A 24,795-nucleotide genomic window follows, 5' to 3' on the forward strand; every position below is an offset into this window, starting at 1 on the left:
TACCAGGAGAGAGCCTGGACGGGCGCTGCCATTGATGTGGCGCCGAGACCACGCCCCTCAACGACTGACGCAGTTTATACTTTGTCGCCCCTGCGGAGTGGGAGGAGAGGTCAGCTGATCACCTGATGAACGAGCACATTCTGCGATATCCACAACAACAGGAACACCTCACATCACGTGATGTGGAAGGCGGGCTTCATCTGATATTATCTGACATTCAAGGTGCTGACATCTCTCCTGAAGAGTCTGGCTAAGTCTTGTCCGACGAAAAGGGGTCCATCGAACAACACACATGCACAACAGCTGTTCTAACGATTACACTATATCACACTTCAGACTCTAAGCATCCCGAGGCGTTGTGTCGCCTCGACTTTGCCCACGGGATTCTCCCCCTCCCAGCACCAAGTAAGCTTTAGTAAGCATGTAGGCTTGGAAAAAAATCTTTTACAAGCCTACAACGTTGTGCAAGCTTATCTTTTCAGTATTGTTTTTTTTTTACTTTGCGTGTTTTTTTCCCTATTATTATTCAAGCCTACATCGTTGTCTTAAAAAAACCCCCATCACTTAGAATTCAAATTAACTAGTTTTTGTCAGACTCGAGAAACAGCTGTCTCTAAGCCAAAAACACCTGCAAACGACTTTTGAAGAGTTGAGTTTTGCGCATCTGATCATGTAAAATTTTTTTTCTGGGCTTGATGTCTGAGACAAGTTATGGTTGTTTTATGCATGCGAGCTGCAAGGGGTAGTTGTCTCTGACTCATCTGTAACTCGAGAACGCGAACGAAATGAAAATGTCAGACTTTTTGGCAGTCGTGGTGGCAGCGTCGTGGCGCGTCACAGGAGTACCCTATCAAGTTCGGGTTTTTTTGGAGGCTGCGCGCACCTCACCAACGCTCGCTAACTCCATTCGTCAGAAAAACAAGTTACTAGGAATTTTGACTGCGCCTCACACATATAGTCACATGAGTCTCCATGGAGACGAAGTGGTCAACTTGGGCGAGGTCGTGAAATTTTTAGTCAACTTAGGAAGAGTTGACTGTATTTCATTCCAACCTACGCGACATGGGCGGCACAGAGAGCACCCCAGAACACCAAGACCACGACCGGCGCACCGTCGCCGCGTACACGCTGTACGGGTTTGGTTGTACACGCTGCTGCGCTTCGCCGGCCTTTGTGACCGGAGCACCAGCCCCAAGCTTCTGCGGAGCCTCCTGCGGCTCCAAACAGTTTGACGGCGGCGAAGGAGACGGAGACGGCGGTGGCGGCTCGCTGCTGTATGGCCCGTTCCGCCAGGATTTGGAAGCAGATCTCGAACGAGCGGCCGAAATAGCCAGGAATGATATCACCTGGTGCAGCCACATTTTCTGCAGCGGCTGCGACAGTACGGCCAAGGCGGCCGCCAGGCGCCTCAACGAGTCTTGGTGCGCCGAGTGGAACCGGGGCCGCCTCACCGGAAGCGGCCTGCAAGTGCAGGCAGTGGAGGAAGTTTACGGCTTCGGAAGATCACGCGCAACCTTCCTGCTTCTGCGCGTCATGAGTGCGTAGGCGTGCTTCCCCAGCGAGTCGCACGACACCCCTTGTTCCAGTGGTTTTAAATATTGCCAAGGCCCACGAAGAAGAACATGGTCGTAGTAATCCACTGGGCTAGCCTAGCCAGGGTAGCCCAGTGTCCTGGAGAACGTTTACCATGACCAACAAGTAGAGTTTGAACACACGAGCTTGATTTTTCTGAGTATTGCCACGTTGAATCGAATGCTCAGTTTTTATAGAAGGACGTTTACATTACTTCAAAAAAAGGGAAGGGCCTAATTGAGTTCCGCACGCCCCCGCCGCTAGAAGAAAGGTGGAGCCCAAGAAGTTGGAGACAAGCTAGAAGGATTACTTTGAACACACGAGCCTTATTTTTCTGGGTATAGCCAAGAAGAACCGAATACCCAGTTTTTATACAAGAAATAAAGACGAGGAAGTCTCGAAAAAAAAAAAAAAAAACGAAGCGCTCAGGAGAAGCGCTGCTCTGTTCTCAACCGCCACAACGCAGTGGCCCGCAGCCTTGTCCGCATTGCCGAGGAAGCAGGGGTGACGGCCAAGTTTGAGCCGCGGACCATCCCTCGCAAGCGGGAAATGAAAGGACCAGCCAAAGCAGCGTTCGACTTCGTGGCCATTGGCCGCACAAGCATCAGGTACGGGGACGTCACATTCTCCAGCAACGAGGCGCGGTCCAACCGCAAGTACATGCCAGAACAGTTGGTGCAAAGGGCGACGAGGGTGAAGCACAACAAGTACGGCCCCGTCATCGAGAAGATGCTCAAGGACGCCGGATACGTCGAACCAAGAGACAAGCACAAGTTGCAGCTGCAGGTGATGGCATTTGTCGAATCACGTTAGACCCTCGGCCATGCAACTTTATTATGGCCGGCGGCCCAGTCAAATGACCTTGTTTTTTTTACTATACATATATACTACGTATATATGGCCCCTATCTGCGGGGGGGTTCTAAGAACATTCATTGTGGCCTCTATATATGGCAGACACGCCCACGCGCGCGCGTAGGACTAGTATGGCACGACAGGGCAGCCGCGGGCAGTGCTGCCCAGTGTCTGCTGCCGCGCCTAACTTGGTTGTGTTTGATCCAAGTAGAGTACTTTGCACCAGACGCCTCTTGGGTGGCGCAGTACGGCGAGCTGCAGCCATCGTATATTGCCGAAACGTTGGACTACGAGGCGGCTACCAACAACACCAACATGACCATTGAATTTGCGGCGCTCAAGACAGCCTTTGGCCTGCGCCTCGCATCGTGTATGTGGGGACGAGCAGGCGCCGGGTCGTGTTCATGGCATACATGGCTCTGTGGCCAGGGCCACAAGACTAGTGCTCTCTCACATCACTCACAACGTGGCATTGTCGTGCACAGATGAAGCAGGTACGGGCGATGACGTCGGGGGGCAGTTTGACAAGGCCGGACTCGAGCTATCCGCCTTTATCCTTGCTAACCGGTACGTGAACCAAACTGAGGCACTGCGTCCTTGGTGGGACGAGGATGGGTGTTCTGCCGGCCATTTGACGTCTACGCTGGCTCGCGCTGGGCGGCACGAGTAGGGATGCCAACATCCAAAGGGCGCTGGTGCACGACATCAAGGACGTGGCCTGGGGCAATGGTGTCGACATTTATCACCAGTTTAGCGTGGTCGGGAAGTGTTCACGCTATGGCTGCTGGGGAGCGACCGAGTTTTACACAGATCCTCCGTCCCCCAAGGCCAAGGCCATTCAAGAGGTCCTCGGTAAGGCAGCTTCAGCAAGCGCCATCACATGCACTCACTCGCTCGTCTCGTGACAAGCCCAGGCTGATGGTGGTTCGTATGGATGTTGGGGCGGTCGCAACGGGGTTGTACCTTTTGATAGGTACCACTGCTGCCCTCCGGGCCGAAGCCGTAGCTCGACGAACTCCGGCCCGAGTGACTTGGTAGACGGGTGCAGCTTTCATGTTCTCACACACACATACACACACACACACAAAGTCGCACGGGCTGTGATTGCGTAATCCGAGTGCTGACGATATCATCATCATCACTGCTTTCTTGTTCTTCTAACGAAAACTTGGCAAGACAGGAGTGATACAAACTTCGGAATGCAGTTGGCGCAAGGGGTGAACATAAAAAATGGATTGGTGCTATCCTGGCGCCCTTGTGCATGTGGATCGTTTTCTGTCCTGGGTGGTACTGTATCACCCATGTCGCAATTCTGCACCACGGTGACGTGATATATGCCATTCAGATGCGCCGGGGTGTCGCAGGCGTGTGTTTTGGGGCTATTCGTGGTGCATGGCGAATGTGAGAGAGATCAGAGCGCATCAGACGCATCCTGATGTGCCCTCGCAGTGCAGGCCCGCGGGGTTGATTCGAGGGCCAAGGGCCGTCGGCAGTGGCATCAGATTATTCAGGGCGCCAGGGACAGCGCCATGGCCTCAGGGGCTGCAGCATAACATGCATATTCGTGGCTATGGAGTCCTCAAGAACTTTGACACACGAGTGGACGCGAGAATGGCGTCCAGTCAATTTGAGGGAAAGCAGAAGCAAGAGACAGCAAGGACCCCAGCCTTGCAGCAGCAAGCGGAGAAGAAGTAGAACCCTAAACCAGAACCATAGGAAGCAAAGGAACAAGAAGAACCACAAGAAGAAGAAAAAGAAGCAGAAGAAGAAGAAAAAACAATGTAAAGGTTTCCAGAATCATCGCCAGTTGGGCTAGCCAGGCCAGCCAGATTCGCAAGGCCTCCAAACCATTAATGACGAATTGAATGTCTTGTCGCACATCGCCGTCGCCACTGTCGCCCACCGCCGCCGTTTATGTGTCCCCAAGCCATGCATGTGGTGTTATCGACGTCAGCACACGCCTACAAAGGAAGCCCTTGGTGTTCTCATTGGCCGCCCGACGCTTCTCGACAGGTCAATGCATCGCCGAACTCGGCTGATAATGATGCTGATGACCACCATGCACTTGACAGCATCAGAATACCCCTCTCCGCGACCGTGCACCGCGTTGCCAATCGCTCTTGCCCCTGTATCACACCACGCGCGTGAGGGCGCCCGGCGCTGTGCACCACAAGACATGCAAGGCACTCACACACACGGACATCTCATCTACATCTTCCATCCTGCCCAAGCACCCACAACCGTCCCATGATCCAAACTTGTAAAGACATGCTTTTGTTTCACCCATTGAAGCTGCACCATGTTGTGGGTTCTGCCTCAGGAACTGCGACGGGGGTCGCTCTTGTGTATCACCCCTGTCCCCCTTTATGACTTCTGCGTTTGTCCTTAGGGAGCTTAGAAACCCACACACACCCACACGCACAAGAAAAAAAACCGAAAACGTAAACGTGTCGCCGCGTCTCTCTCTCACTCTCTCTCTCTCTCTGCTCTTGTTGTCGCACGGGCCACGATGAGAAGACACCCCCCCTTCACCTGGCTGCTGTTTGGGCCTGGTTGGCGGCCGTCCCGTCCCATGGATTCCCACCACCAGAGTCGGTCGGAGTCAGGCGCGCACTCCAGCCCCCACGCCTGCCCCATTGCAAGAAAATTTCACACACCAGATTGGAGACAGCAGCAGCAGCAGCAGCAGCAGCAGCAGCAGCAAACGGGACGACCACACACAAGCTCCAAGCTCCACCAACACTCTTGCCCCACCTCTACCACCTCTACCTCCCCAGGCATAACCGACCGATGCCAACAGGGATCAGAGAGACCTCATGTGTCTTCCCGGGGGTTTCAAGTGGCATTTTACATCAACGCGGTCAACCATCATCACACCTCCACCTCCCGCTCTCCCTGACCTGCACTGGCAATACCCCTCCACCTGCCCGTGTGTGTGTGAGAGAGAGAGTTTCAGGACATTGGGGCTTGCCCCTGTCCACACCGGTGACGCCCGCGTCGCCGTCACTGCCCTTCTCCGCGCCAAGGCCAACGACGCAACCACAGGTGCTTGCTCTAAACCCCCCATCCCCGACGAGCGCGCGCGCGTGCAAGCCTCCCCAAGCCCATCGTCCCCTTTTTTTTTCCCCTCTTCCTTCTTTCCTTTTTTTTGTTCCGTGGTCTCTCCAACCCCACGGGCATCACCTCCAGCCTGGCCGTACCGCGATCGCCTTACCCTTTTTTGCTCTCATTGTAGAGGCTAAACCCAAAAGTACGCGGCTTTGCACGCTGACTTGACTGCATTTCGCGCCGCCACCCCGCGCCCGCGCCCGCCTTTGCACCCGTCGCCATGTCCGCCTCGCCACCCGCGTCTGCACCTGCATCCGATGGCGTCGGTCCCCACGGTCCTCGGCCTGCTGCCTCCGTCGATGGCAGGCACAATGGCACATCTACCCCTGCCAGCCACGCAACACCACAGTCGGCAGCTCCCGGCTCCCCCTTGGCCCGCTCCCGCGTCAGCTTTAGCATCGTACGTTGGGCCCCGGCCAATCAGCCCCAGGGCTCCCACAAATCCCCATCCCCCGCCCCTCGCACCGCCTTATCGCTTGTTTCTCACCATAGCTGCCCGCTTGATGTCCACACCAGGGCGCCCCCGCTCAATCCACCGACCCGGCCCCACCCACCAAGCCGACCCCGCCGCCGCTGACAGGTCGTGAAGCCATCCAGCGCTATGGCAGCGATGACGGTCTCTCCCGTCACAACTCGTCCAGTTCCAATCGCCTCTACGAGCACCACCACCACTACCACCATCACCATCACCATTACTACGGCAGCGTCCCCAACTCGGCTCACTCAGGCCACCACAGCCCCGGAGGCCACCACAGCTCGGGCCATCACCTCAGCCACAGCCAAGGCCTGAGTCACAGTCACCACAGCCTACACAGCCTTCACAGCCACCATAGCCACCATCATCACGGTCACCACGGTCACCATGGGCATGGCCACCACGGCAGCCACGGCCATAGTCGTGGCCCAGGCCGCAACCACAGCCATAGCAGCCTGCACAGCATCCAGAGCCACCTTAGCTTTGGCTTTGGACGCCGCCGCCCCCCACACTCGGAAGAGGATTACGGCATTCGCCTCACCCAGCTCGTTCGCCTCATCGCTGATCGCCACGAGGATGGTGTCAATCATCTCAACCGCGACTTTCAAGGCCCCGAAGGCCTGGCCGCCCGCCTACACTCGGACCTCGAGCAAGGTATCCCCGGGACTGAGCAAGATCTCTGGCAGCGCCGTCACGCCTTTGGTGCCAATCAGACCCCACCCCCAGCCGCCAAAGGGCTTTTCCAGCTCATGTGGGACGCTGCCCAGGACCCCATCCTCTTTGTCCTGACCATTGCCGCCATCCTCTCCCTGTTCCTTGACGTTTACGTCAGCAACAAGCCGGACACGGGCTGGATCAAGGGTCTGGCTCTGCTCATCTCCGTCGCCATTGTCATCCTTGTCACCGCCATCAACGACTTGCAAAAGGAGCGTCAATTCCGCGAGCTCATGGAGAAGCAAGAATCCGGTCTCCAAGCCGACGTCATTCGCAACGGCGAACAAGTGCGCGTCAAGTACCAGGACCTCGTGGTGGGCGACATTGTGCAGATTCACGCTGGCCTTGTTCTGCCCGCCGACGGCGTCCTCTTCCGCGCTGACCACATCAAGTGTGATGAGTCGGCCCTCACGGGCGAGTCCCTGGACGTACCCAAGAGCCTCGAGGAAGACCCGTGGTTGTTGTCCGGCACCAGCGTCAAGCAGGGCTCGGGCACCATGATTGTGACCTGTGTGGGCCTCTTTTCCGAAGAGGGCATCATTCAAAAGCTCATCACCGGCGTGGGCGAAGAAGAATCAGACCGCTTGCTTGAACTTGACAACGCTCACACGCCAGCCCACGAGCGCCAGACGGATAGTCACCTCGCGCTGAGCACGCTCAACGAAACAACGTCTTCTCATGAGCAGGAACGCTCCAGCCTGGAGCCCAGCTCCAACAGCGACGGCGTCTCCAAGGCCCGGTCCGACAGTGAGAGCAGCAGCGACTACGAAGACGAGGGTCCCGACAAGAAAAAGGTGAGGCGTGTACCACCTCGTTGGTTTGCGCCAGCCACGTATGTGTGGTGGTCACCAAAAGAATGTGCAAGTAAAGATTTATTTTCACCCCTTTCCCGCACTCGGACATTGACACGCGTGCTTGTGTGATTCTCCGCCCTCGGTGCTCTCTAGTCAATTCTGCAAGCCAAGCTGCAGCGCATGGCCTTGCAGGTGGGCTACGCCGCCACAGCGGTAGCGCTTTTGACCCTCGTTGTCCTCGTCGTCTCCTTTTCCGTGCAATACTTTGGCACGGACGGCAACTCTTACTCGGCCGACGTCTGGTCTGATTACGTCGAGGTACGCGTGATTTGACGCCCGGATATTCGCTTGGCCCGCCACAACCCGCCTTGATCAGTAGCCACACTCTCACTGCAACGGCCAACGCCCGGTTCCAAACAATCCCGCAGTTTATCACGACAGCCATCGTGGTCCTGGTCGTGGGCATTCCGGAAGGCCTGCCCCTCGCCATTACCATCTCCATGGCTTACTCGGTCAAGCAGATGATGAACGACCACAACCTTGTGCGCGTACCTGCCTCCTGCGAGACCATGGGCAATGCTACGACCATCTGCTCCGACAAGACTGGCACCCTCACCACCAACCGCATGACGGTCGTCAAGGCCTGGATTGGCGGTCGTGTCTTCAACGAGATTGAGGACGCCCGTGACCTGCCAACTGACCTCATTGAACGACTCAAGGCCAGCATTGCCCTCAACAGCAGCCGCTCTGCCAACTACAGCATTGATCCCGAATCAGGCCTCCCCATCCAGGAGAACAACAAGACGGAATGCGCGTGCCTCAAGTTTGCCGACGACCTCAGCGACCGTCCGTACACGGCTTACCGCGAGGAGACGCCCGTGGAAGACTACGTCAAGGTGTACCCCTTTGATTCGGCTACCAAGCGCATGGAGACGGTGGTCCGCCTGCCCAGTGGCAAGTACCGCGTCTACGTCAAGGGTGCTTCGGAGATTATTCTCAGCTTTGCCACCGCCTACGACGTGGGCAACGACCAGACCAAGCCCCTCACGGCGGATGACCGTGCGGCACTGGAGAGGGACGTCATTGTGCGCTTTGCCGAGCAAGCGCTGCGCGTCATTTGCATCGCATACAAGGACTTTGACGAGGCGCAAGACTGGGAGCAGGAGGAAGAGTTGCTCACTGACCTCGTCGTTTCAGCCTTTGTTGGTATCCAGGACCCTGTCCGGCCCGAAGTGCCCGACGCCGTGGCCACGTGCCAGCGCGCGGGTGTGACCGTCCGGATGGTCACGGGTGACAACATGATTACCGCCCGCGCCATTGCCATCAACTGCGGCATCATCACCGAGCAAGACGATGGCGAAGGCGTCGTCATGGAGGGCCCCGACTTCCGCCGTCGCGTTGTGAAAGAGGATGGCTCGCTGGACTACGAAGAGATTCAGCGCATTGGCACCAAGCTCCGCGTCATGGGTCGCTGCTCGCCCTCGGACAAGTTCAACCTGGTCAAGGGGCTCATCAAGGCCGGCGAGGTTGTAGCCGTCACCGGTGATGGTACAAACGATGGCCCGGCCCTGGCCGAGGCCGATGTGGGTTTTTCCATGGGCATTGCCGGCACCGACGTTGCACGCCAGGCCTCCGACATTGTCATCACCGACGACAACTTTAGCTCGATTGTCAAGGCCATCTCTTGGGGCCGAAACGTCTATGACAGCATTTCCAAGTTTATCGTGTTCCAACTGACCGTCAACGTGGTGGCCCTCACCGTGGCCTTTGTGGGCGCCTGCGCCATTCGTGAATCACCCCTCCGCGCTGTTCAGCTGCTCTGGGTCAACCTCATCATGAACGTGTTTGCGGCTTTGGCCCTGGCCACTGAGCGCCCGACAGCCGAACTGCTCGAGCGTGCCCCCTATGGGCGCTCTCAGCCCCTGGTCTCGCGCATCATGATGCGCCAGATCCTCGGTCACGCCCTGTATCAGCTACCCGTCCTTCTCTTGCTCATCTTCTACGCGGACGAGATGTTTGACATCCAGAGTGGACGGCGCTATGACCTCACCGTGCAGCAGCGCGAGGACGAAATTTTGACACAGCACTACACGTTTATTTTCAACACCTTTGTGTGGATGCAAATTTTCAACGAGTTGAATGCTCGCGTGGTGAACGACAACCTGACCGTGCCCGGCCTGCCTCGCCTGCTGGGTAACTTTTGCCGGCCCTTTGTTGGCTTTTTCTCCAACCCCATCTTTGTGAGTGTGGTGCTGGGCACCATTGTGGCCCAGGTCCTGATTGTCCAGTATGGCGGTCTTGCCTTTGAGACAACACCTTTGGGTGGTACGCTGTGGGGTGCCTCGATTGCCTTTGGGGCGGGCTCCCTGATCTGGAACGTGGTGCTCCACTACATTTTCCCCTGGCACTGGATTCCAGCTTGGCTTGTTCCCGGCTCTTACCCAGATTTGGATCCGAACCGCTCCGCCGAAGTGGATAGCATTCAGGGTCCTCCCGACTCCCCGACCCCACGCCCTGAGGACTTTGTCACGGTGGCCCTGGACAGCCCGGACCTCGACCCCACCGTTCCGCATCACCATCACCACCACCACCACCACCACCCACATCACAGCCAGCATCGTAGCCCTGACCAACCATCGTCACAACAACAACAACAACAGACGCAGCCGCAAGAGCATGCGCACCCTGTTCGGGGCCTGGGCAGCACCTCCCGCATCATTCTCCCCCAGTCCATTAGCCAACAAGAGACCATCGTCTAAAGTGCAGCGCTTCATCCATTGTGGTGCGCTCCCCACGCCGAGCCCAGGCTGCCTCTTGCGCTTCGATCTTATCGACCTGACCTCTGATTGATAACAATAAAGAAGTAACTATTAAACGCTTGTCTATGCACATGAAGGGGGTTCCTTCGGGCCCGTCTGCGTTGACCCCCCAATGCCGTCGCGTTACCAGTGATTTGTTCTTGTTTTTGTTTTGTATTTGTTTTTTGTTCCATGGGGTTGAGTTTTTTCCTGCAGCAACCGCTGCCCCCCGTCCCCCGAGTTGATACCTCAGCAACCCCCTCTCTTTCTCTTTCTCTTTCTCTTTCTCTTTCTCTTTCTCTTTCTCTTTCTCTTTCTCTCCGCCCGGCACCCCCGTCACTTTCCAACGCCCGTTCTGTTGCAGCCAACTCCTCCCCTAAGAAACGCACACACACGAAATCAGAAAAAACGAAAACGTCAGACCGTTTGCTTTTTTTTCTTTTTTCGGTTTCTCTTTTTTTTTTTTTTCCGTTTTCTTCTCCATCAAGAGTTCATCGGCTTCATCGGAGCTTATCGGGGCTTATCGGGGCTTATCGGGGCTTATCGGGGCTTATCGGGGCTTATCGGGGCTCACTGTCAGGACCGGATACGTTGGGCGACATTGCATTTAGGAGGCATGAAGATCACGCCAGCTTTGCGCCGGTTGCGCGAGAGCAACGGGTCGGAGCGCACCCTGGTGGCGCTTAAGACTGCGTTGGTGTACGTGCGTAACCTGCTGGACCATCCCGATGACGACAAGTTTCGCAGCATCAATCTCGCCAACATGAATTTCCAGTCTCGCGTCTACCAGGTGGTGGGCGGTGAGGAAGTCATGGTACGCGCTCGTCCCTCTACCGGTTCACCCCTCTAAGTGGCTGGGACTCTCGTCCTGGCGCTTTCCTGCACCTTTGCATGCTCATCCTCGCCAATGCCACCCATCCAAGGCTGCGCTCGGCTTCGTCAAGGAGGGACCACGACTCGTCTTCAGCGGCGGTACGGCCGGCGCATCACAAGAGTCGCGCAAACCTGCATTGCTGGTCCTGCGTAGCTACCCCACCCATAGCATCCAAGCCCGGTGCTCATCCAGCTGTGTGGGACATTAGAACCACGCCAACACCATGATGATCTGCGTCAAGCAACTGGCCTGCTGCAAGCTGAAATCAACTCCCTCAACGTATGGTTGTTCACCACAGCTCGCTATGCCGACCAAGACGGTTGTGTGCCTTGATCTGACCCCTACGTCACCTCTACGTCTTTCCAACACATAGAGAGCAGCCGCCGCAGAGCGCGAGGGCCCGGCCCGACGCGAGGTCGGTCTTTTGTGCGCACGAATGTTTTTGCTGCTCTCCATGACAAGAAAAATTGTTCTTTTACGCCGTGTTCTCTAGACAATCAGCCGCCTCACCAGTTTGCAGCGCAAAATGCACGAATACGAAGTCAGCTCGCTCCTGTCCTGCCCCGCTTCTACTCATCTTTGCCCGGGACCCGATGCATCACGTGGCTGGGTGCTTGACTGACAGCCCGCCTCCTTCCTCTTGCTGACAGAGCCCGTCGCTGCAGGCAGAGGCAAGAGCATGCATTCCCATCACGACGCTGAAGGAGCGCGCCAGCAGCCGAGAGGATGTGGCCGAGCGGTCTGTTTCCTTTTCTGCTCCACCTGTGGCCTCGCCCGGGTTCTCCAAAGCTCATTTCACTCACATTGTTTGGAACGCTCCAAGGTCGGAACGTGATCGGCTGCTGCTTGAGCTGCTTGCTTGGTTCAAGAACGAATTCTTCACCTGGGTCAATGCTTTGCCTTGCGCCAATTGCAACGGCGAGACGCACGTCGAAGGGGGGGTAGCACCCACGGATGATGATTTACGCTGGGGCGCACGTACGTCTTTTCTGCGGGGTTCGTGCGTCATAAGCGAGTGCCCCTCGTGTCCTCACAATCAGTGATACGGGTTCCGGGCAGATCGCGTCGAGCTTCATCGATGCAAGACGTGCGGGTTTGCCAACCGCTTCCCGCGCTATAACCATCCGGGCAAACTGCTGCAATCTCGCCGTGGTCGTTGCGGAGAATGGGCCAACTGTTTCGTCCTATGTGCTCGTGCGCTGAGGTTGGCCCGTTGCCCTCTTGCCTTTCAGTTGCGCTGCGCGCGCTCAGCAAGCCTTCAAACCGTGATTTTTCATGCCGCACCGTCTTGTTGCATTGCAGTTTTGAAACGCGTTACATTTTCGATTACACGGACCACGTCTGGGCGGAGGTGTACAGCGACGCACAAGGTCGTTGGCTTCATTGTGATCCATGCGAGAATGCATGTGATACGCCGCGCATGTACGAGACGGGCTGGGGTAAGAACCGCAAGCTGGGCTGCTGCTTAACTCAAGACATCAGAGCATTTGGTTGATCGCGGCCGCATTCACAGCTCTTGTCTGCATACAACGGGCCCACACTACGTGCAGGCAAAAAGCTATCGTATATCTTTGCTTTTACGTACGAGGAGGTGGCCGACGTTATCTGGCGGTACAGCGGAACGCGCGGCGAGACGCTTGAGCGACGAACTCAAGTGGCCGAAGACTGGCTCCGCGAAACCCTGCACTTTATCAACACTCAGGTACATTGCACTCGGCCGTGTCTCTCTCTTTCAAAAGCACGTACAGGCAGTCTGATGCATCTTTGCGGTACTACCCAGCTGCAAGGCCGACTCTCCCCAAGCCGGCGCCAAGAGCTGGAAGCTCGAAGGCAAGCCGAGCAGGTTGAGCTAGACGAGGATGTGCGCCGTGAGCTGGCTGCTCAAGAACTGCAAGGTCGACAAAGTGGTGAAGAGGCTTGGCGTCGGCAGCGTGGAGAGCTTGGTGCAGCTGCACCGGCAGCGGCTGCCGTAGCATCGCAGCCGCTGGATGTCGTCTTGGAGCAAGAACAGAATGCTGCTGCCCACGCTACCTCAGCTGAGCCCCTGGCCAGCGCCGTGTCCCGCGTGGACAGCTCGGCTGTTGACGAGGAAGCCGCTGAGGAAAACCCTTTTGCCGCTTTGCTCAAGTGACAGTCGCTCCATTGCCAACAGCCCAGACACGTCCCCTTCCTGTTGACCTGGACTTCAACTGAGGGTGCTTGTGTGTTGTACAGTACACTCTTATTTTTTATCCCGAGACAACATGCAATTGAAAATAGAACAGCCAAGGGTCACTTTGCCTGCAAGGCCCTCATCTTGAACAAACGGAAAACTCCGCGCCACCCTTGTGGCCCAAGAATGGCGTACGGCTGACGTGGCAAGTACACACAAGCATTGCAGACCAAGGTTTTAATCTTGAAACTCGCCATCAAAAGACGTAAAGCCTGCCAAGCTGAACGCGGCGTAGAACCGCTTTTGCGGTAGTTGCTGGCACCAATTCCACGCCGAAGTGAGGCGCCCATCGATACAGGAACCCGCGTCGTAAAAGTTGTCGGCTCCTGAGCCATCAAAGCCTTTGGAAAAGAAGTCGTGGCAGATGGTCTTTTGCAGCGTCTCCACGTTGCCATACGTCGACTCGATCCAGGTTTGCACGTCGCGCTTCTCGGCCAAACCAGGCAAGGCCGCCAACGTATGGGCAATGGGGCCGAGAATTTTGGCCACCTGCGTATACTTGTCGATGAAAATGAGAGCGTTGGGCACGTTGTTGTCGCCCAAGTGAATCACCGAACTGCCGATCCAGGTGCCCAGCTCGGCCTGGGTCTGCTGAAGAATAGCACGCTACAGGAGAAGAGCATGAAAACAAGAACTCGTGAATACACTTGACGAGATAGAGCGGCCAAGGCTGCTATCCACAGCAGATGACGAGCCACCAAAACAAACGCTTGACATATGAAACATGCCGCCCCTACCATGGCAGCTTCAATACGAGGTGCGCGTTTTTGCCGCTGGTGTCCCTGTCCCGTGTCAACAAGCTTGTAGCTGGAGAGAGGAGGAACAAAAAAAAGGGGAGATGATGAGATGGCCTCTTGCAGCGGCTGAGGTGCTTGCTTGCACCGCGTGAGAAGAACGCCGTGAGAACGGGTTGGCTTTGGACAACCAACCTGCGCGGATCGAGCAAGTCCTGTTCAGCCAGGTGCCATAGGCGAAAGAAGTCATCCAGGATCTATACGCGAGTTGTCAGCAATGCGTGTTAGAGCCCGCCACGCAAGAGCCGCCTCTAGACCGGACAGACAATGTCCACACACGTGAACAGACCTTGCTCCACAACGCCAGAGTTTGATAAACGTAATGGTATTGATGCTGGTGTGAATGTGTCAGCCGAGCTGAACCCTGGCCCGCTGCAATGCTGAGGTCAAACCTGATGGTATGGATTCAAAGAGACACCAGAATTAAGCGTTGACGCAAGTCCCACAAGAGCACCATTCGTGCACACAGCAAAGACAGAGGCAATAGCCAAGTATTGTTGTGAGAGCGCAGGCTCAAACCAAATGCTTACGATTTCTCAATGTTCTCCGGGTCAAAGAAGCGGCGCAAGAAGCCCAGCATACGATCCACGGGAAAGCGATTGACACGCAAAAAGCTGTTGTTGTCGGACATGGAGTATAGACACCACTTGATGTCATCCTTAAACTTGCTAGAGCCACCTGCATACTTGCGAGCGATGCGCTCCTGAGCACTTTCTTTGGCCTTGATTTCTTGTTGAATCTGATGCCGCGGCTTGCCTGAAAGTTGCGTGCGATGCAGCATCAGAGCAAGTGCAGGCCCAAGCGAGTTGTCACCGGATGGTGATCAAGATTAGCGCGGGACTGGACTCAGAGTAGGACGACGCCCACGCCCGTGTGTGATTTCAAAGGCACACAATCCAGGGTCGAACCTTCAGGAAGAATCTCCATTGTGGCTGTCTTGAGATCCTTTTCCAGGAGCACGTCAGCCACACCGTGACTATCTAGCCAGCTGTAGACGGTCTCGATATCCTTGATGGGTTGCATCTCAAAGCAATCTTGCACCTGCAGCCGACCATAATTGAACAACCAAGATGAGCAAGCTGGTCCGATTCAAGCCCACTGGGACGCAAGTACAGCTGCAAGCGACCACCACACAGCAGCGAACCTCGGGCGAGGCAAAATCTTGCAAAAGGTGGATCAATTTGCCGTACTGTGTACGCATGAGCTCTGTAGACGAGATGTTGTGAGCAACAGCAGCACGTCGCAGCGGGGCTCCAGCCGAGCGTCTAAAAACAAAAGCGTGGTCCATGCGCTCAATAGGGGCAGGTGGGCTTTTTTGTGGACTTACCCGGGTTCATGATCTTGTAACGACGCACATATTCCAGGCTGCCGGCATAAAACTCGGCATAGCGCGCAAAGCTCTGTTCCTTGGTTAACTTGACGCCGACGTCGTAGTCTATGTCCACGTGCACAAAATAGGATTTGAGCAGGCGATCAGGTTTCTGCCGACCCGGCAATCCTGAGAGGAGATGGGACTGACTCTTGGCCAGAGCGATGCCTGTCAAAAAGGAGGTGATCTCTGTGGCAATCGCGCGAAGGCGGCGCGCAGGCTTGTTAAGCTCTGGCTGATCCACAACATCCGTGTACGAAGAGATGGCCAGCGCGGCCAACACGCAGCGCAACTATTTCAAAACGTAGAGGACCCACGCAATGAGTGGCGGGCGTAGCACGGGCCAATCGAGGGAAATGGGTCATAAGAAGAGGTCGAACCGTGGAGCGTTGCTGGTGCTTCAGGCGAACGGGAATGTGCTTCGCTCGTTCAACAAACCACTAAAAGTGCAAAAGGGGGAATCGAGGTCGCTGAGTACATCGTTGTTGGAAATGGAACCTGAACAAACCCAATCTCCTCCCAGTCTACGGCAGAGATGCAGCACGCAGTCTGACCTCGGGGCTGTTACGCTCGAGCTGGAGAAGTTGAAACGAGTCCAGTTCTGTCTCCTGTATCGTCCCAAAACGCATGCATGGGAGTGAAAGAGGGGGGTTCTTGAGCGAGCTGATGTGACCCTTTGGGCTGTTGTTTGTTTTGAGGACCACTGTGTCATGTTGGCGTGCAGCATGCTCACGTCCGATGAGCCAGCATTTTGCATGGGTGAATATCGGATGATATTATGAACAAACCTTGCGAGACTGGTCATTCCCTTCGACGGCTTGATCGTGAATGACCGCAGCCGAAACCAGCTGGCGCGGCGCAACTGTGGCTGGTTTTCGCTCATAAGAGTGGCCGGCCCGCCGCCCTAAGATGTGCGTGGGCAAGGCATGAACAAACGCGTACCAGCAAGAGGACGGCTGGGTCTGATGACAAGTCAAACCTTTTCGGTGCAGGGATTGAAAGCATTGTGGGCAATATTCATCCTGGCACTCGTGGCATTCCAGCGTGGCGGGGCGCTCCTAAGACAGACTTTATGAGACGGGTGCAAACCGTGACTTTAGCGAGGGCCAAATATAGAGGTACCTCGCATTCAATGCAGTAGCCCGGAGTATGGTCCTCGTCTTCGTCCGACTCGTGCCCTTGCTGTGCGCTGGCATTGCCGGCGTCTGCAGCTGGGTCCTGGTTCGCTGGCTCTCCGGCGTCTGCAGGGTCGGCGGCCAGGAGTGAAGCCAGCTTATGGCCGGGACGCGGCGGGCCTTCGGGCTCCTGTTCATCATCGGAGCTTGCGCTTGGTGGAGCGGGTGGGGCGGTGGCGGATTTGCCAGAATCACTGGATTCACTGGCGCGGGTGGAGGCAGGGGTGGACCCCGACCCATTTGCAGGCGGTGGCACTTCCGGCTCGTTCTGGCTCGTCTGGGAGGTCATGGCTGCGGGGTTGGGATATACGCGCCAGGAGTTGGTCGCAGAGGTGTCCGGTGGGCAGATTGGAGTGCCCAGTAGCTTGGGCTTTTTGGTATGTTGGCCCTTGTGGCTACTAGATGCGCTGCCGTGGCGGTGTTCCTCGTGGTCGTCGTTGTCGTGGTGGTGACGCTTGTGCTTCTTTTGCTTCTTCTCGGCCTTTTCGGCCTTTCTCCTGGCCTTTTTCTTGCGCTTCTTCTCCTTCTTCTCCCAGCGTTTCACTTGAGCCAACGTCTGGGCCTGCTGCTCACGGTCCTGGCCCCGGCTGCTGTCGTCGTGTGATTGCGAGGGACGGCGGGAGTGCGTGTGGGAGTGACGGTGCGAGTGCTGGGAAGCAGAGGCGACTGCTGAGGCTCGGGAAGCTTCGGTTTCATGGAACTTGAGGCGCTGCTTGTCCGAAGAGCTGCTCCAAGAGCGTGCAGAGATGGGCGGCATGGGGCTCCACGCCCTAAGGCATGCGAGCTTTCAGCCCACGCCTGGGATGCACGGCCTGCCTCCTTGGCGACGCAGAAGCGAGACGTAGAAAGGCAAAGTTGTAATCTAGCCCACACCGCAACGAGTCAAAAAGGCAGCAAGTGACCAAAGCACCAAAGCACCAAAGCAGCTAGGCACCAAAGCAGCAAAATAGCAAGACAGCAAGTCACCAAAGCAGCAGGACAGCAAGACAGCAAGACAGCCAAGCAGCAAGACAGCCAGAGGTCCGAGCCCACCGCCGCTGCCCTGAAGAAGAAGCAACAGCAGCAGCTCCACTTACTCACGAACAGGTGCTTAGTGAAACTGTGCCATATATCACACTTTGTTGATTGGTTTTGGAACCACGTTCACTGGTTTCGTCAGTTGAGCGCACTGGTGCAAAGTTGATTGGTATCCTCTTAAGTTGAATTGGTTGTGTAAGGGAAATTTGTATTGTTGGGCACCAACTTTTGACCCGAGTTTGATAGTGTTACACCCATAACGCACAAACAGACCGGAACAAGCGGCGGGCTCTGTCAAATGGCAGCGCCGAGCCCATCGACAAGGGAGTAGAGGATCCACTTGGCCCAGGCATGAGCCCGCAGGTCTTCATGGCCGTGCGACTCGACTTGAAAACAGGTCTACCGTTCAAGGAGGGGGCGGTGGAAAACAACGTCAATCACAACAGCTGTTGTGACCAGCTCCTTTTTGTTGTCCAACACCACACACTGACAGACGTTCTCTCTCTCTGTCTTTTCCTTTGTGTCTTTGCTCTTTATTTCTCTCTCTCTCAAACTTAAGCTCTCTCTCTCTGTCTCTCTCTCTCAAACCCTCTCTCTTCAACTCTCTCTCAAACCCTCTCTCTTCAACTCTCTCTCAACTCTCTTCAACTCTCTCTCTCTTTCTCTCTCTCTCTGTCTCTCTCTCTCTCTTCAACTCTCTCTCTCTCTCTCTTCTCTCTCTTTGTGCCTTTGGAGGAGGGACGTGTGTTGTGCAGTGGTGAACTACTGTCCCTGGGACCTGACCGACTCGGCCTCAGACCCCTTGGCCGCCTTTTTGTTGTATCCCTGCTCTGTGGCTTGCTGGCTGGAGGGGAGCTGTGCTTGGTGTGCATACGCGTGCGCGGGTGCAGGCATTCAAGCTTTTAGTCTGTGACCAAACCAACACGTTTTCAGTTTTGACTCTTCCCTTGTCTCCTCAAAGCCGTCCGTTGCAACCAGCATCATGCCGGAAGAAGTGAGCAAGGAAGACCGCGATCGCGTTTTTGCCAAGCTGCGCGCCAAGGCCGCGAACAAGGTTGGTGCTTGACGGGTGTTCCAGCCGCAACTCGTAAGCCTGATCTGCCTGGCTAACCTTTCACCCCTTCTGTCCAAAGGTGTGCTTTGATTGTGCCGCCAAGAACCCGACCTGGACGTCCATTCCCTATGGTACGTGCGTTCGTGCAACCGGGCGGGGAAGCTGTCATGAGCAGGACCCTGATGTGTGCTGGTGAAACACCGTTGTCTCCCGCAGGCATCTTCCTCTGCTTCAACTGCTCGGGCGTACACCGCAGCCTTGGCGTGCACTTGTCATTTGTCCGAAGCTGTGGACTAGACTCGTGGACGCTGGATCAGCTGCGTCACATGCAGGTGTCTGGCAACGCCAAGGCCAAGGCGTTCTTTCAAAGCCACGGCGTTGACTCGCAGGTGAGTCACGTGCAGGGACGCAAAGCCTGCTGTGGTCGCTATGCAGATGACGCATCTTCATCGCGCGCCCTGTGGTCTACACCTTGTTTAGGATCCCCGCGTCAAGTACAACAGCCGCGCCGCCACCCTGTACCGTCAGCAGGTGCAGCGCGATGCTGAAACATTGCAGCGTCAGCTCAAGGATGAGTTGTTTGAGCCCGAAACAGCCGAAGGTGCGGGCAAGGACGAGGTCGATTTCTTTGATGACAAACACGATGCCGTGATGGGTACCCAGGGTGGCGCAAAGCTCTCCAGCTTCACCCCTGCTGACCACTCTGGTGCGTCCACCTTCAAGCTTGCCGAAGCCGATGGTGCCAGCGGCGCCGCCACGGCCAGTACTTCTACCCGAAAACCTTCAGGTCTGGGCGCCAAGAAGGGCCTGGGGGCTGGCAAAAAAGGTGGCCTCGGAGCCAAGAAGAAGGGCGGCCTGGGCGCCAAGAAGGTCAACAAGGAAAGCTTCAGTGCGGCTGAGAGCCGTGTCATTCAGAGCGAGGAGGAAGCTGCCAAACAAGCCGCTGAGCCTAGCCAGCAAGAGGCCGAAGTGTCCCTCTCCACCCGCCTCGTTTATCAGGAGCGCCAGGTGACCAAGATGGACAGTGCAAAGCGTGAGCAGGCCGAACGCTTGGGCATGGGCTTTGGTGCCGGTCGCACATCCAACGTACACTCGCACTCCTCCAAGACCACCATGAAGGTGATTGAGCAAACGGGACAGGCCGCGCCGGCTCAAAAAACGTAAGCATGCCGTGTCTTTGCGTCGTTTTCCGCGTCGCCTCGAGTGCTTGTCTCCCCCTCGTCCTCACATCTGTCTGGCCTGCGTGCAACAGGGGTTTTCTGGATGCGGAACCCAGCTCCCGGTATGGTGCGAGTGGCCTCGGTGGCTTGGAGCGAGAGCTAGGCTCAACCTCTATTTCTCGTGAGACGGACGATTTCTTTTCCAACTTTGAACAACCCCGGTAGGCGCGACGCGCACTCATACCCGTGCCTGCCCACCGGTTGGGGAGGGCCTGGGTGTTGGAGGGTCATTGGCCCGTTGCATGGCACTGTGGAACGATGGCTCCCACCCCGTCCGCACGCACAACCCCTCCAACAAAAGCCACGCATGGTTGCTGAGGGATTTTGTATGAGTGAAGCTGCACGGAGATGTCAGCGTGTTGGCTAGTGGACTGAGTGATGAGGAGCAGCAGGGCAAGGTCATCATTTTTGACAAACGCCACCCCACCCCATCCTCGCTTGATTCATGAAGGACAATCGACTTTTTTTTTTTTTTTCCACTGGCTGTTTGGGCTGTTTCTTTCTGGGCATCTGAACATGCATCTTGTTTGTTTTGGTCGCGTCTTGGTTGTCTGGTGGCTCCGAACCGCGCGCGCCTGGCTGCAAGTTGGGCAGGGGGTTGGGGGATTGACACAAGAAACGGGTCTTCTCTGGCGAGCGTGACTTGTTGTGACGAGGCACCAAAGCGGCCTTATTTGCAGTTTGCTCGGAAGCCTGTCTACCACGACCATCCTTGACGCCCACCTTTTTGTTTGTGTCCCACCAGGCACGAGGAGCGCAAAACGCCAGCACGCACTGCTGCTAGTAAACCCACCTCTTCGGCTCCCCCGCGTCGGGTCACGCCCGCTGCCGCACCATTGTCTGACGTGGACGGTGGGGATACAACGCGTTTCGCGAGCAGCAAAAGCATCTCATCGGACCAGTTTTTCAATCGTGCAGAGGTACGCGTGTGGAGGCTTGGCATGACTCTTGTTTTGTGGGCTTGTGTCGCGTGCAATTGAATGTTGGCCTCACCTGCCGATGTAGACGCCCGAAGAGAGCCAGCAACGTTTGGACCGTTTTTCCGGGGCCGGCGGCATCAGCTCGGACGCCTACTTTAATCGACCAGACAGTACCAAGCCCCGCCGCGTGGACAAGCTGCAAATGTTTGCCAGCAACATGGCTGACAAGCTCCGTGATATGCGACACTAAACCCAAATGGGGTTGTTTTGTGGCTGACCCTGGTGTCTTTAAACTGTGCCCTTGACAAGGTTGCTGCGTTTGGGATTCTTTTGTTTCAAGCACCCACCTGTTCATAAATGGCAAGCCCACACCCTTTTCCGTACAGGCCCCGCAATTGAAGAAGTCGTGTATCCGTGTCATGCATGATCAGGGGCTTTTCATCATCAATCATCCAATTAAGCTAGCTACACGACACAGGTAGCTGGCATCTCAACGACACAAGATCATTTTCATCAATCACAACACTTGAGAACAACTGGGGTTAAGGCTAGGGGGCTAAATAGGGCTAAGGGACGAGAACGCATCGTTTAAAAGAGGCTGTTAAAAAAAGGAAAGGGGGGGTGGGGAAGTACATGGGGAAAAGGGCATCAAGCCAAGACTCAAAAGCACACACGGCGTGGACAAGAATAGAGGCTGCCTAGTATGCAGAGCTGCTTTGCGGGCGAAGAGAGGGCTTCAATCGCGGACGGCCAAGTTGGCGTCTGAGGTTGCCTGTTTCAGGAGGGGCCAGAGGATGCGCTCGAATTTGCGACGATAGGAGCGATCGTCATGACGCTCGCAGCGGCTGAGAAGGGTGTCTCGCATGGAGGCCATGTCAAACTTGCGAGCCACGAAGACTTGCCGGGCTTCACCCCAAATCCACTCGGTCATGAGCACGTCACCAAAGGCTGCGGCAAAGTGGAGAGGCGTCCACTTGTCCTTGTTCAGGCGGGTCAGATCCACTTCACTGTGGGCCTGCAGGCACTGAAGCATCTTGAGGCTGCCGCTCCAAGCCGCAAAGTGGGCAGGCGTGTTTTGCAACTATAAAGTCGAAGCGGGGAATCGGTAAGCTGACTGTGGCGTTATATGCATGATCATGATCTGCTGGGGCACAATGCATGGGCCATGAACGAATTTGCAGCTTACGTCTTTGTCGGCGAGATTCTGATCAGCACCGTGGCGCAAGAGAACTTCGGCGTGGCCCAAGAGGGCGTTGCAGCAGGCATGGTGCAGGAGGGTGCGCCCGAGCTCATCAAGGTGATTGATGATGGCGGGCTTGCAAATGAAATCAAGCGGTTCGAGCAAGCGCTCGAGCTCTTCGGCGGTGCCCTCCACAATGATGGTTTTGAGCTGACGGTGTGTCTCGAGCGCACGGTGGCGCTCGAGGCCCTGAAAACTGTCGATGGTTACGTCACCAAAGAACTTGGAGCGCTTGCGGGTGGGGCGGCCATCGCAGGATGGGGAGGCCGGAGCGCCGTAGCTGAGGCTGCCGCCGCTCGCCAGGGGTCCGCTGAGGGTGGGTGAGCTCAGGGTCGGGGACGAGCAGCCCAGACTAGAGCTTGTTGAGGAAGCCAGCGAGGCAGAGGAAGCAAACTGCATCAAATCGGATGAATTCCAATTGACAGGCAGGGCTTTGCGTGATCTGTGCATGATGGCGATGGGGTAGCAAATGGCTGGCCAAACACGACAACTCGAGCGAATTGTGGCCAATGGTCAACGAACAAGTCGGAGCCGGCTGGGCAGAAAATGACAATCGGGGGAGATGGGACGCCCGGCGTATGTTCAACGCGTCGAGACCGTTTGGGGGTTGGGGCAGACGGCGGCAAGCAATGTTGACGTCGGGGTTGGGCAGTGGGCGTTGACAGAGAAGGAACGTGCGGTTGGGGCGCTATCACAGCTGCAACCAACACGGGCAGCCGATATAGGGCTGGATGGTTCAGCCTTGTCGTAAGGAAGCGGTCGGTTCGTCGGAACTGACCCGTCAGCCACAGGTTGGGCGCAGGAATCAAAACACAGAACAGGTAGAGAAGGAGACGAAATCGCCGGGTTGGTCTGAATGTGAAAAATGACCACCTCGCCCTCTCTCGCCCTCTCTCTCTCTCTCTCTCTCTCTCTCTCTCTCTCTCTCTCTCTCTCTCTCCCTCTATTGTGCGCGCTTTCCACTTCTTACCCTGGTATGGGGAGTGGCCGCAAGGTCCTGATGCGAGCTACACCTGCAGCATAACGTACGTATGTGTGGTGGCAGAAAGCCAAGAGACATTCTCGCGCACGAAAAGGGGGTGCTATGGAGCCGACCCATACCAAGGTGTCAACCGTGTGGGTACTGGGACTCGGGCTTTGTTTAGGAGAGTCGGGTGGCGACGCAATGGTGGTTTGTTGGAGTGGGTTTGAGTGTCGGACTTGGGCGGACATCCTGTGCCATTCGCGTCGTTGTTTTGGGAGCAAAGAGCGTGACCTTCTTCTGGTCGAGGACCGGCCATGAGTGCCATTCTCGCATGCTCTGCATCACTGGTCCTGGTCGTAGTTTTCCTTTTCGCCTCGGGAGCAAAGAGCGTGACCTTTTTCTGGTCGAGGACCGGCCAGCTGCCTCGGTTCACGAGTGATTGGGACTGATGACTCCTGCCAGTCTTCCATTCCAAACCCAAACCTCATCCACACTACGACCAGAACGAAACCAAGGCAGGAGGCGACACGTCCCCGCGAGTTGGACGCATACACTTCTGTACAACAACGCACACAAGTCACACCAAGCGCGTGCATGGGACAACGAGAAACCATCACGTAAAGGCGTAAAGGTGAAAATCATCATGATGGGTGGAGATGAGGTGGTTGGCGTGGGCAGAGGATCAAGGCACATGTTTGGACTCTTGCCCATGGTATGGGGGGAAACATGATACGAAGTTGGGGCAGAATGATGGGGATGCACGGGTTTGTGTGGGACATCTTTGTAACCACCTGCGACATTCCATTCTCCACTTCACACACCACCACCAGCGCATGAAGTGGGTTGTGTGTCTTTACAACACAACAATCGATTGTCAATGGTCTCGCTTTCGGGACCAGGACAGACCCCGCTTTTTGATTCGCACCAAAAGAACCTAGCTACGCAACTCTTGCTGCTTGCGCTCGAGTTGCGACGCTTTGTCATCATCGCTATTGGGCAGGGACGACTCCACTGTGAACTGGAGCGGAGGAGGCGGGGAGGTGCATCGAATCGGGTTTGGTTACCAAGTCTGTGAACACAGTCATGAAGACAAACGGCAGCCCTGCCGGCCAGCGTGAAAATTCACGTGTCGATCATCTCAAGGTCTCAAGCCGCCAACGCACTTCAAAACGCATTGGATTCCAATGTACCCAACTGCACCTGACCACTTCAGCTACGTGATGACGGGTCCAGCCTGCTGTAATCACTATACGTCACCGACTTGTCTGGTCAGGGCCGAAAGCGCGCGTCAACAGCAGCAAGAGATCCGACCGAGCGAGACGTGATACACAAAATGGACATGCCCCTCAACCCGCAAAAACAACGTGTCGAGCGCCCCAACCCTTTTTGGCCCTTTTGTCAGCAGTCCTTCATTCGGCAGGCGTGACGACTCGCGTTTCTGGCTTTTCTTTTTCTTCCCTTTGCCTGCCGCTCACGCCAGATGAACATGTAAGCAGACTGCTCCTCCTTTTCGTGCCGTTTTCACGTGCCGGCAGTTCCAACGACAACGCCCAAAACAATATCTTGCACAGTGCGAAACAGTATATAACAACAGTAGATGACAACACTATAAAGCAACAACAAAATTTAATTCAGCACACA

At 56.1% G+C, this 24,795-nt stretch overlaps 6 protein-coding genes across 6 annotated transcripts; 4 read left to right on the forward strand and 2 right to left on the reverse strand.

Moving 5' to 3' along the window:
* Positions 1–1,038: 1,038 nt before the first annotated feature.
* On the forward strand, positions 1,039–6,588 carry MONBRDRAFT_37353 (uncharacterized protein; the record flags this gene model as incomplete). The annotated part of the gene is made up of 6 exons (XM_001746314.1): positions 1,039–1,537; positions 2,039–2,358; positions 2,673–2,796; positions 2,912–2,993; positions 3,115–3,278; positions 6,115–6,588. Coding segments are annotated over exons 1-6 (1,638 nt in total), but the record flags the coding sequence as incomplete, so codon positions are not given.
* Positions 6,589–6,758: 170 nt separating this feature from the next.
* On the forward strand, positions 6,759–11,682 carry MONBRDRAFT_8804 (uncharacterized protein; the record flags this gene model as incomplete). Its single annotated transcript, XM_001746315.1, has 5 exons — positions 6,759–7,517; positions 7,671–7,835; positions 7,946–9,895; positions 11,488–11,545; positions 11,567–11,682. The coding sequence occupies 5 exons, from the start codon at positions 6,759–6,761 to the stop codon at positions 11,680–11,682; spliced, it is 3,048 nt and encodes a 1,015-aa protein (XP_001746367.1).
* Positions 11,683–11,839: 157 nt separating this feature from the next.
* On the forward strand, positions 11,840–12,684 carry MONBRDRAFT_8805 (uncharacterized protein; the record flags this gene model as incomplete). Its single annotated transcript, XM_001746316.1, has 3 exons — positions 11,840–12,167; positions 12,249–12,393; positions 12,492–12,684. Coding segments are annotated over 3 exons (666 nt in total), but the record flags the coding sequence as incomplete, so codon positions are not given.
* An 894-nt stretch (positions 12,685–13,578) lies between these two features.
* On the reverse strand, positions 13,579–17,599 carry MONBRDRAFT_32701 (uncharacterized protein; the record flags this gene model as incomplete). Its single annotated transcript, XM_001746438.1, has 13 exons — positions 16,654–17,599; positions 16,544–16,622; positions 16,353–16,468; positions 16,119–16,172; positions 15,945–16,004; positions 15,523–15,856; positions 15,340–15,401; positions 15,104–15,236; positions 14,726–14,951; positions 14,485–14,587; positions 14,331–14,392; positions 14,139–14,208; positions 13,579–14,007 (listed from the first exon to the last, which is right to left on the reverse strand). Exons 1-13 carry the CDS (start codon positions 17,494–17,496, stop codon positions 13,579–13,581), a joined length of 2,571 nt encoding a protein of 856 aa, XP_001746490.1. The 5' UTR covers positions 17,497–17,599.
* A 711-nt stretch (positions 17,600–18,310) lies between these two features.
* On the forward strand, positions 18,311–21,360 carry MONBRDRAFT_37355 (uncharacterized protein). Its single transcript, XM_001746317.1, has 6 exons — positions 18,311–18,810; positions 18,890–18,941; positions 19,027–19,199; positions 19,291–19,970; positions 20,776–20,950; positions 21,036–21,360. The coding sequence occupies exons 1-6, from the start codon at positions 18,739–18,741 to the stop codon at positions 21,198–21,200; spliced, it is 1,317 nt and encodes a 438-aa protein (XP_001746369.1). The 5' UTR covers positions 18,311–18,738; the 3' UTR covers positions 21,201–21,360.
* A 326-nt stretch (positions 21,361–21,686) lies between these two features.
* On the reverse strand, positions 21,687–23,035 carry MONBRDRAFT_37356 (uncharacterized protein; the record flags this gene model as incomplete). The annotated part of the gene is made up of 2 exons (XM_001746439.1): positions 22,137–23,035; positions 21,687–22,031 (listed from the first exon to the last, which is right to left on the reverse strand). The coding sequence occupies exons 1-2, from the start codon at positions 22,638–22,640 to the stop codon at positions 21,687–21,689; spliced, it is 849 nt and encodes a 282-aa protein (XP_001746491.1). The 5' UTR covers positions 22,641–23,035.
* Positions 23,036–24,795: the final 1,760 nt, after the last annotated feature.

This window comes from Monosiga brevicollis, genomic scaffold (assembly GCF_000002865.3).
Source record: "Monosiga brevicollis MX1 MONBRscaffold_12 genomic scaffold, whole genome shotgun sequence".
Classification (NCBI taxonomy): Eukaryota; class Choanoflagellata; order Craspedida; family Salpingoecidae; genus Monosiga; species Monosiga brevicollis.

Excerpts from the sequence above, each read along its gene's own strand:
- MONBRDRAFT_37355 (XM_001746317.1), top strand. The coding sequence starts at position 18,739 with ATGCCGGAAGAAGTGAGCAAGGAAGACCGCGATCGCGTTTTTGCCAAG. Across the intron at positions 19,200-19,290 it reads GCCACGGCGTTGACTCGCAG|GATCCCCGCGTCAAGTACAA; the intron begins GTGAGTCACGTG and ends CACCTTGTTTAG. Across the intron at positions 20,951-21,035 it reads AGTTTTTCAATCGTGCAGAG|ACGCCCGAAGAGAGCCAGCA; the intron begins GTACGCGTGTGG and ends CTGCCGATGTAG.